The 11099-nt window shown below is 43.3% G+C and overlaps 1 protein-coding gene across 1 annotated transcript; it reads right to left on the bottom strand.

The window, feature by feature from the left end:
• LOC138647717 (uncharacterized) lies at positions 1 to 2281 on the bottom strand. Its single transcript, XM_069736942.1, has 3 exons — positions 1713 to 2281; positions 1155 to 1311; positions 1 to 1064 (listed from the first exon to the last, which is right to left on the bottom strand). The coding sequence occupies exons 1-3, from the start codon at positions 1891 to 1893 to the stop codon at positions 80 to 82; spliced, it is 1323 nt and encodes a 440-aa protein (XP_069593043.1). The 5' UTR covers positions 1894 to 2281; the 3' UTR covers positions 1 to 79.
• Positions 2282 to 11099: the final 8818 nt, after the last annotated feature.

Raw genomic sequence — 11099 nt, 5'->3', positions numbered from 1 at the left:
TAAAAGCATTACAGCTTGCTTTTTAAGCACAAACCAAACCAAATGTCTTAAACAAATTAAAAAAAAGTTGTACCCAACATTACAAGTCCTGGTACGTAGGAAGGGGAGAAGTGGATTGGTCTGGGTCACCATCAGATGGCCTTTGCAGGCCCAATTGTCCAGCAGCCTGTGCGGCTGTTATAGTGGCTTGCGGGAAATTCTGCCTGCTCTGATGCTGGCCACTTTGATGAGTGGGGCCTGGATTTGGGAGATAACCCTGATGTTGCAGCCCATATGTGCGGGAATCATACCCCAACCCAAAATGACCATATTGTCCAAACCCAGGTTGGGACCAGCCTCCAGCACTGGGTGCGGACAAGTGGCCATATTGGGATGGTTGATGATATCCTGCAATATGGTGCTGATGTTGCCATTGTTGGTTAGTTGGTGGTTGGGGTGGAGGTGTTGGCTGACGTGGAGGGGGTGCTTCAGATCCTTGGTGCGCATGCTGGCCTTGTAGTCTCGGAGGCCGCAGAATATTTTCAGGTGACATCTGCCACTGTTCAATCATCTGCATCAGATTGTATGGGTTATTTGGGGGGGTGCATGCGTCAATAAGGATCTGAAAACACCCTCTCAAACGCAGCCTCAACTCCCGCTCTATGGAGCGTAAATACTGGGCAAGGCTCCGTGTGAATCCCTCCTCCCCATCATCCTCTCGAACCCGGGCCAAATAGTTCATGACCCCAGCATCCACGTTTTGCCTGCTTTGGCGAAGCTCTCTCCTGCGTCGTGCACGCTGGGGTCTGACTGCAGCCTGTGGGGATCGGTCCAGGGCAACAGTTGGGCTGCTGCTATTACCAGGGTCATCCTGGCTAGGTGCTGCTGCTGCAGAAGAGAACTGTGGGCCCTCTGGGTTTTCTTCAGAAGCAGCTGGAGCTGGGTGGGCAGATGATGAAGATGCTGTAGGTCTTGCGCAGGAGGGAGCAGCAGATGGACCAGCCACCTCTTCACCTTCTCCAACTGGGTCAATGACCAGTTCTGAGTCCGACCCTGTCTCCCTGTCAGTGAGGTTAGACTGAGTTCTGCAAAGATAAATTTGACCAGTTACTATGTTTTTTGGAATCATCTCTCAACATTCAAAAATTAACCCATTTTGAGATGTTTTTACTTACGGCCTGAGGTCCATGCTGGGGTTAAGGAAGGTTAGGCGGTCAAAGTAGATGTATTTTTTTTTTTTAGGAGGGGCCCCGGCTCCACTTCTCTCCCGCTGCTGCCTCTCCCTCCTATACTGGTCCCGGATACTCCGCCACCTTGTTGTAACATCATCCACTGAAACAACAAAAAATACACACATTGCTTAGACCATTATGCAGAGTGCTCACACAAGGTGTAATGGAGTACACAGATTGCAATGTAGCATAGAAAGAGGCTTTTGTGGCTCACATTAAGCCAGAATTTCCTCAAAAAAATACAAATTAGGAAGAAAGGCCACAAGGACAGAGTCAGCTAACCTCTATCACAGAAAAACAAATTTCTGGAAAACCATGTTATTAAGGGAACACCTGTTCTAAACCTTAATCAAATCCATTTATCATATCCAGCACCATGTATATACTGCTTGGATATATATAACTTTAAGGATGAATTAATAAATTAAGGTTTAGCAATTCAAAGTAGTAAGGGCCTGCTGTTTAGCAAGAACATTACATTGCAAACATGGGTGTACTTACTTATTTGTCGCTGGGCCGCACGTGGCTGCTGGTCATACTGGGGGAAGAGGGACCCACACACGCTCCTCCATGCAGCTTGTTTTACTGCCCTGTTGGCATAGTTGGGGTCTCTTTGGTCCCAGATTTCTGGCCTCTCCTGGATCAAAATGATCAGCATGTCAACATTAATTATGCGGGCCATGCTGAATCTCTCACTCCGTGGAGGCGTGCAGCAGACTTCCGGGTTCACTGTCTGGCTTTTTCAGCTAATTAGCATGTCTCACCTGCCTGATTGATGGCTTTCGAAAGTTCAGGACATCTGCCAGTGAGGTGCGTATTTCTCGCAATGCACACGCATGGTCCGTATGCATTCCGTATTATACGCTCTCCCATAGACTTGCATTGGCGTTTTTTTTGCGCAATACGCTGACAAACGCTGCATGCTGCGATTTTGTACGGCCGTAGAGGAACGTATAATACGGATCCGTAATATACGCCTAAAAGGACTAGACCCATTGAGAATCATGGTGCCGTATGTTTAGCGAGTTTTACGTACGTAGATTATGCGCTCTTACGCACGTAAAACTCGCATGTGTGACGGCGGCCTTATAGTACTTTTGCTATAAACTATTACTATTTAATTTTCAAGGTGACTTTATGGGGGGCTGTTTAACACTAGAAGTCCCAGAAATTTCGAGCTCCAAAGGTAGAAATATTAAATGACCCCTCTCTGGGACTTCTAGTGTTAAAAGAAATCGATCAGCAGGTTTTTGTTGTGTAGTCTGAGAACAGCCAAACAAAGCAAAGTGAATGCATAAAGATTGGGATCACCACAACAATTGCAAAAAAATATATATACAATCTTTATTTGAGAACAATACACAGAAAACATTTAAAAACACTTAAAAATCTATAACGTAAATTAGGGTAATGGGACCACATAAATTACAGGTAAATACCAACAAAAAACACAGATCACTGAACAGCCAGATTACAGTACAGTATATATCATCATAAGTAGATCACAAATGCCAGTCAATATCTAGTATACACATACCCAATAACTAAATGTACAGGTGCAAATAAGCATATATAGATATCCCCTGTACAAGTGCCACAAACAGGTATGTCAGCATGAGAGGAAAACCAATTCAAATCAATATAGTGGAGATGTGACAGGCTCTGCCTATTCCACAAGGTTATGACCCCTCAACCCTATGTTCTTACCCAATCCTAACAAATAGGTATACCCTAAGATTATGGCATGACAGGCTCATCAGATCTAGTCGGCTGTGTGGATGTACAGACCCATGCGTATCGACGCTTAGAGTGTCTTCCTCAAGGCCAATAGTGTAAAAACGGTATGTTCCCAAGTTTAAATAGAGACATAGTTCATTAATACACCTACCAGGTGTGCAGAGCAATGGCGACGCAGTCACATCATACCGGCGTGTTGAAGAGTTAACTGTGCAAGCGCGGAAGGGCTTCCCATGACCAAGGCACAAATAGTTCGCGCATGCGTTGAACGGTAGTGTGGTTATCTCGATCCATACATGAATAGCAGTGTACGCCCCCAATACGGCGTGTTACTAGGGCCACTGCGCAGATGTGAAGAGCAATGGCGGTGCAGACATACCGTACCGGTGTATTGTAAAATTTGTCTGCGCTTGCACATTAATCTCCCCATGGCCGGAACACAATTAGTTCATGCATTAGTAAGCTTGGACATTGGGGCATGTTTTGTGTTTGTACGAGCCCAGTAACATACCGGTATTGGAGCATATATGGCTTGGACTCTCTCTATTCAGGATTGGTGGATACCAATATGACTATTTCCATCTAATCTAAACCCTTGTTAAGAGGGGTAGTTCTATGTCATACTGACCATCTCAGTTTGTAGTTCAATTGGGCTGACCTAGACTCTAATATGGTTCACGGGTATTTTCATAAAGAACCATTCAGACAAGTTGCCATGGCACATGGAACCAACATCTATGGTCCCTAGCATATGCACGATATGTGCTGAGTCTATTTAAAAATCTGTGATTACTTAATTTTGGGGAATGATTCGTACCCATGTTCCCTAATTAACTTTGTGGAATGAAATTTACCATAGGGAAGCTTGCCTTTATTGGGGTTCTTTATCACTTTATTTATTCGGTTCATAAAGGAGCTCCTTATTCACGAACCTGGCAAGTTATGCCATCTATGGTTGTCACAACTAAGCATATTACTTATTTGCCTGCGCATGCGCTTGACTAAAAGTATTTTAGGGGTTGTTGTCTTGACAATCTATATATAATACTCTGGAGTTATCACCTTATTTTTTTGATTTCGGTGTAGTAGTTCTACTACACCCTATGGATGTATGCGCATACATTCGGTACTGGTGATTAGGTGTGCTTCGTATCTTTATTATAAGAAGACCGTCTTTACGGGCACTTTGTGTCTTTGACATATTTTTGGCCTTAGATGAACCTGCGTTTCGCAATGGTCTTAGTAATATGTCTCATTGGTGGACGTACACCGCCACTGACGCACAGATCTAGCTCACCACATCCTAGTTCGCGCATGCGTTGTCAATTTGTGTTTTGGCTATGGGGAATTTTCCTATGCTTGCGTAACAAACTTTGTAATACGCTGGTATGACATGCCTGCGTCGCTATTATTATTTTTTACACTCGCGCAGTGGCTCCAATAGCATGCCGTAATGGTGGGCGTATATCGCCATTCATCTGTAGATCCAGTTAACCATACTATTGATTAATGCATGCGCGAACTTCTTGGCTCTTGGGAACCCCTTTCGCGCTTGCGCAGTAAACCTATCAACACATAGGTACGATGTGTCTGCGATCCGGTTAACCATACCATTGTTGACGCATGCGTGAACTAATTGTGTTCCGGCCATGGGGAGATTGTCTGCGCTTGCGCATTAAATTTTACAATACGCCGGTACGGTATGTCTGCACCGCCATTGCTCTTCAAATCTGCGCAGTGGCCCTAGTAACACGCCGTATTGGGGGGCGTACACTGCTATTCATGTATGGATCGAGATAACCACACTATCGTTCAACGCATGCACAAACTATTTGTGCCTTGGTCATGGGAAGCCCTTCCGCGCTTGCGCAGTTAACTCTTCAACACGCCGATATGATTTGCCTGCGTCGCCATTTACGTTATGGGTTTTTAAGTGTTTTTAAATGTTTTCTGTGTATTGTTCTCAAATAAAGATTTTATATATATATATTTTTGCAATTGTTGTGGTGATCCCAATCTTTATGCGTACACTTTGCTTTGTTTGGTTGTATTCATATGTGGTATGCAGATGGTGATCCCCTTATTCATTATAGTTAGATGGTGCCCGCTCAGTAAAGTGTTTTTTTGTATCGTAGTCTGAGGACAGCATGTTGTAGGAGCAGAGACGCTTATTTCAGCAATGTGCCACTTACTGGGCTTCTGCTGCAGATCTAGCAGTTCTCTCAATGCTGAGCCCTGTATAACACCCCCCTCCCCCCCCACACACACACACACCACTGATTGGCAGTTGTGTACACTGTGCATAGGCAGAAAGCTGCCAATCCGAGTTGGGCGAGGTTACACAGAGCAGTTGACTACATATAGTCCTGTAATGATAATCTGCTGATAATACACTGACTTTTTTTTTTTTATTGAAATGTGAAAGCACAGCACTATAACTGACAACCGCTGGAATTGGGGTCTTTGGCCCTACATCATGGTGCTCTCGGATTACATAGAAAAAAAACTGCTGACAGATTCTCTATAACTAGCCCCTCATTAATGTGCAATCTTTGGTATATGTATTGTTTATCTCTGGAATAAATAAATACACTAAAACTTAAGTCTGGATGAACGCTAAGAAGCAAAGTAGAATCTTACACCTTGAAGGGTTCCTTGTGGAGTTGACAGTAGGACCAGAAGGATCCCATGTATGAGATAAGTAATCATGTACATCTTAGGTGCTTACATTGAAGTCTGTGGCGATGAGGTGGGATCAGCATTTGGTAATAATCTGTCAGCCTCTAGATTAGAATCATCCATCTTCTCCCACATCAGGTAGTCCCAGTTTTAATAGGTTGAACAATTTTCAGAAGTCGGGAAGAAACTTTGAGAATAGTAATAAGCGGTCCTGTGGATGTTCGAATCTGTTGGGTTCGGCCAAACTTTATAAAAAAAAATTTGGTTTGAGTACTGGAAGGTACCCAAATCCCATAGGCGGCCCCAACATCCAGCAGTCCCCATGCTGTCCTCAGTGTAAAAGCACAGAAACACTGTGTTTGACTGGCGGTAATCATACTGAAGTCACTGACACTCGGTATCGTGGACCGCTGTGGGTTCCCGCGCTGTCACATAGGACAGCGTGCTAGCCAGCAATTGTGTCCGGCAGTTAAATGGTTATTACTTTTGACTACGGGGTGGGTAATAGAGGTGCCTTACAGACATCTCTCCATTACTAACCATCGGGCTTGATGTCAGCAGACTTTACACAGTTGCCATCAACCCCAAAATATTACCCCACTTTCCAACGCACCTGGGCAAGCGGGCAGCGTCAGGCAAAGATCCAGAATTGAAACCAAAAGAAAACACCACTGAACATGGAAATCTAGATGTACCAATAAAAGAAGGGACAAAATAAAAAATATTAAGTTAAATAAAAATGCCTTTATTGGAGTGAATGGCAGACTAATACAATGTGCAAGTGTGTCCACACTAACACAAGTGACAATAAAAAGCTAATCAATAAAATAAAACATCAAAACAAAAAGTAAAAGATTAAAAACTGGGACAGCCACAAAAAATAATAGTCATAGGGTAGTATGAATCGCATAAATGCTGGATTAAAAAATATTGGCTAAAAAAAAGAAAATGTATAAATATATATTATATTATCATAAATACCAATAAATTATATATATATATATATATATATATATATATACATACATACACACAACACCAATTCACAGTGTAAAATTATATCCAAACATTAAATAAGGCTGTGTTATGTGTAGATCCTCAATATACACAGCAACAATATCAGAAGGATATAAACTAAAAATACTGTGAATGATATGTGGATGTTCTTATCACCCAGAATGGTATGGATGCTGATGGCATATAACCAATCCGGAGGAACATGTAGGGAATATATACCATCTAAGTCAAATGGAGATGACCAACAATGAATATCTGAACAGTACCTGATAATAATATGGTGGCGGTCAGATGCAGCGCGGAACACAACCCGACGCGCGTTTCCTATCTGGCTGTTGTGGAGCTGGAAGTGCCCATACCGGAAAACCTTGTTGATTGGCTGCGCTGAAGCCTTTCAACAAGCGTTGTTCAGGCTTTCGAGCCTGAGCAGTAACATGAACTTCTGTGAGAAATCCTTGTTTGGGTTCCATGCATGGTGCTCAGGTTCACCCATCAGTATTGGAGAGTACAGTGTTGGAGGCTTTCTCCACAGGTTGGAGCTCCATTTATAATAGATCCACCTTTTTCTTTTGAGGACTCCTTTTGGGTTCTCAATATGAACATATCTTGGAGCTGTGCATGGTTCTGTGTTTTAGGATCTTGCATGTCCCATGTAACGTAATAAGTATAATTGAAGATCTTTCAACTTAATTCCAAGATCTTATGCTGCAGGAGTTTTTTTTTCATGTTTTCCCTCTAAGCCATATTTCTAAATCTGATACACTGTATTGCCTTGGTTTTTGTTTCAGTCTATGCATCACCCCAGTGGATCAGTTTTGCTTGGGTAGATCCTTGATGCACAGCGGTGCCCATTGGGCAGGGGACAATCATTCTGGCTTCATGCTGCACTCCCTTCAGTTGATTGCTGCATATCAGATGGCTGGTAATGATACAGTGTAGGAAGTAAAAAAAAGTTTGAAGAAGTCTTAGTGCTTAAAGGGGATCTTGTTGTGAATTCTGTTGTCGGGCTCCCTCCTGTGGTCATGAATGGTACTTTGGCTGGTTCTGTCCATGGACAGGGGACAATCATTCTGGCTTCATGCTGCACTCCCTTCAGTTGATTGCTGCATATCAGATGGCTGGTAATGATACAGTGTAGGAAGTAAAAAAAAGTTTGAAGAAGTCTTAGTGCTTAAAGGGGATCTTGTTGTGAATTCTGTTGTCGGGCTCCCTCCTGTGGTCATGAATGGTACTTCGGCTGGTTCTGTCCATGGACTTCCTCTGGTGGGTGTTTCTGAGTTTCACAGGTGACGAGGTTATTTTGTTAGCTGCTGCTCTATTTAACTCCACTTAGATCTTTGCTCCATGCCACCTGTCAATGTTCCAGTATTGGTCTGTTCACTCCTGGATCGTTCTTGTGACCTGTCTTCCCATCAGAAGCTAAGTTCCAGCTTGTATTTCTTTGGTTTGCTATTTTTCTGTCCAGCTTGCTATTTAATTTGTTGTCTTGCTTGCTGGAAGCTCTGGGACGCAGAGGGAGCGCCTCCGCACCGTGAGTCGGTGCGGAGGGTCTTTTTGCGCCCTCTGCGTGGTCTTTTTGTAGGTTTTTGTGCTGACCGCAAAGTAACCTTTCCTATCCTCGGTCTGTTCAGTAAGTCGGGCCTCACTTTGCTAAATCTATTTCATCTCTGTGTTTGTATTTTCATCTTTACTCACAGTCATTATATGTGGGGGGCTGCCTTTTCCTTTGGGGAATTTCTCTGAGGCAAGGTAGGCTTTATTTTTCTATTTTCAGGGCTAGCTAGTTTCTTAGGCTGTGCCGAGTTGCATAGGGAGCGTTAGGCGCAATCCACGGCTATTTCTAGTGTGTTTGATAGGTTTAGGGATTGCGGTCAGCAGAGTTCCCACGTCCCAGAGCTCGTCCTTATTATCAGTAACTATCAGGTCATTCCGTGTGCTCTTAACCACCAGGTCCATTATTGTCCTGACCACCAGGTCATAACAGTACAGGTGGCCCAAAGTACTAATGCATCTCAATAGAGGGATAAGAGAAGTTCTGAGACCATTTTTTTTTCTTTGCAGTGTGTTTTGTCTCTATTTTCCCCTTTACCTCTGGGTGGTTCAGGACACTGGTGTAAACATGGACATTCAAGGTCTGTCCTCTTGGATGGATAATCTCACTACAAGGATACAAAACATTCAAGATTTTGTGGTTCAGAATCCGATGTCAGAGCCTAGGATTCCAATTCCTGATTTGTTTTTGGTGATAGATCTAAGTTCTTGAATTTCAAAAATAATTGTAAATTGTTTCTTGCCTTGAAACCTCGCTCCTCAGGTGACCCTGTTCAACAAGTAAAGATCATTATTTCTTTGTTACGTGGTGACCCTCAAGACTGGGCATTTTCCCTTGCGCCAGGAGATCCGGCATTGCGTGATGTTGATGCGTTTTTCCTGGCGCTTTGATTGCTTTATGACAAACCTAATTCAGTGGATCAGGCAGAGAAAATCTTGCTGGCTCTGTGTCAGGGTCAGGATGAAGCGGAGATATATTGTCAGAAGTTTAGAAAGTGGTCTGTGCTCACTCAGTGGAATGAATGTGCCCTGGCAACAATCTTCAGAAAGGGTCTCTCTGAAGCCCTTAAGGATGTCATGGTGGGATTTCCCATGCCTGCTGGTCTGAATGAGTCTATGTCCTTGGCCATTCAGATCGATCAACGCTTGCGTGAGCGTAAAGCTGTGCACCATTTGGCGGTACTATCTGAGCATGGGCCTGAGCCTATGCAATGTGATAGCATTTCAAAAAACCTGATCTGCACATCCAAACATAGACACAGTGTGAACAGGTGCTGAACCCAGAGTCGCCAACTCGTATATATTTAAGTAAATAGGGCAGCACACTGCAGCGCCAAAACATGCAAACTTGAAAACACAAAATTTGAACTGCATTACTGCACTGAAAATATGAAAAATGAGAGCTTTTAGCGCATAAAAATGGCCAATTTTATGTGTACCTCGTAGCCACGATAAGGCATCTCTCTTATACGAGGCCCTACGCTTGACCTACCTCTCTGAGAATAAACGTCTCCATCTGAATGGGTACATGTGAAACCTCTCCTTGGACTCAAATTCTCTCTCACTGTGGAGGGGTATTGGACCTATTATAATTAAAACACCTGAAGCTAGGAGGCGGGGAGTGCACGATCAGAAGGCTAGAGAATACATTTCAAAAAACCTGATCTGCACATCCAAACATAGACACAGTGTGAACAGGTGCTGAACCCAGAGTCGCCAACTCGTATATATTTAAGTAAATAGGGCAGCACACTGCAGCGCCAAAACATGCAAACTTGAAAACACAAAATTTGAACTGCATTACTGCACTGAAAATATGAAAAATGAGAGCTTTTAGCGCATAAAAATGGCCAATTTTATGTGTACCTCGTAGCCACGATAAGGCATCTCTCTTATACGAGGCCCTACGCTTGACCTACCTCTCTGAGAATAAACGTCTCCATCTGAATGGGTACATGTGAAACCTCTCCTTGGACTCAAATTCTCTCTCACTGTGGAGGGGTATTGGACCTATTATAATTAAAACACCTGAAGCTAGGAGGCGGGGAGTGCACGATCAGAAGGCTAGAGAATACATTTCAAAAAACCTGATCTGCACATCCAAACATAGACACAGTGTGAACAGGTGCTGAACCCAGAGTCGCCAACTCGTATATATTTAAGTAAATAGGGCAGCACACTGCAGCGCCAAAACATGCAAACTTGAAAACACAAAATTTGAACTGCATTACTGCACTGAAAATATGAAAAATGAGAGCTTTTAGCGCATAAAAATGGCCAATTTTATGTGTACCTCGTAGCCACGATAAGGCATCTCTCTTATACGAGGCCCTACGCTTGACCTACCTCTCTGAGAATAAACGTCTCCATCTGAATGGGTACATGTGAAACCTCTCCTTGGACTCAAATTCTCTCTCGCTGTGGAGGGGTATTGGACCTATTATAATTAAAACACCTGAAGCTAGGAGGCGGGGAGTGCACGATCAGAAGGCTAGAGAATACATTTCAAAAAACCTGATCTGCACATCCAAACATAGACACAGTGTGAACAGGTGCTGAACCCAGAGTCGCCAACTCGTATATATTTAAGTAAATAGGGCAGCACACTGCAGCGCCAAAACATGCAAACTTGAAAACACAAAATTTGAACTGCATTACTGCACTGAAAATATGAAAAATGAGAGCTTTTAGCGCATAAAAATGGCCAATTTTATGTGTACCTCGTAGCCACGATAAGGCATCTCTCTTATACGAGGCCCTACGCTTGACCTACCTCTCTGAGAATAAACGTCTCCATCTGAATGGGTACATGTGAAACCTCTCCTTGGACTCAAATTCTCTCTCACTGTGGAGGGGTATTTTTCATATTTTCAGTGCAGTAATGCAGTTCAAATTTTGTGTTTT

Source organism: Ranitomeya imitator, chromosome 8 (assembly GCF_032444005.1).
Source record: "Ranitomeya imitator isolate aRanImi1 chromosome 8, aRanImi1.pri, whole genome shotgun sequence".
Lineage (NCBI taxonomy): Eukaryota > Metazoa > Chordata > Amphibia > Anura > Dendrobatidae > Ranitomeya > Ranitomeya imitator.
The sequence above is the reverse complement of the archived record's forward strand: the minus strand, read 5'-3'. Positions and strand labels throughout refer to the sequence as shown.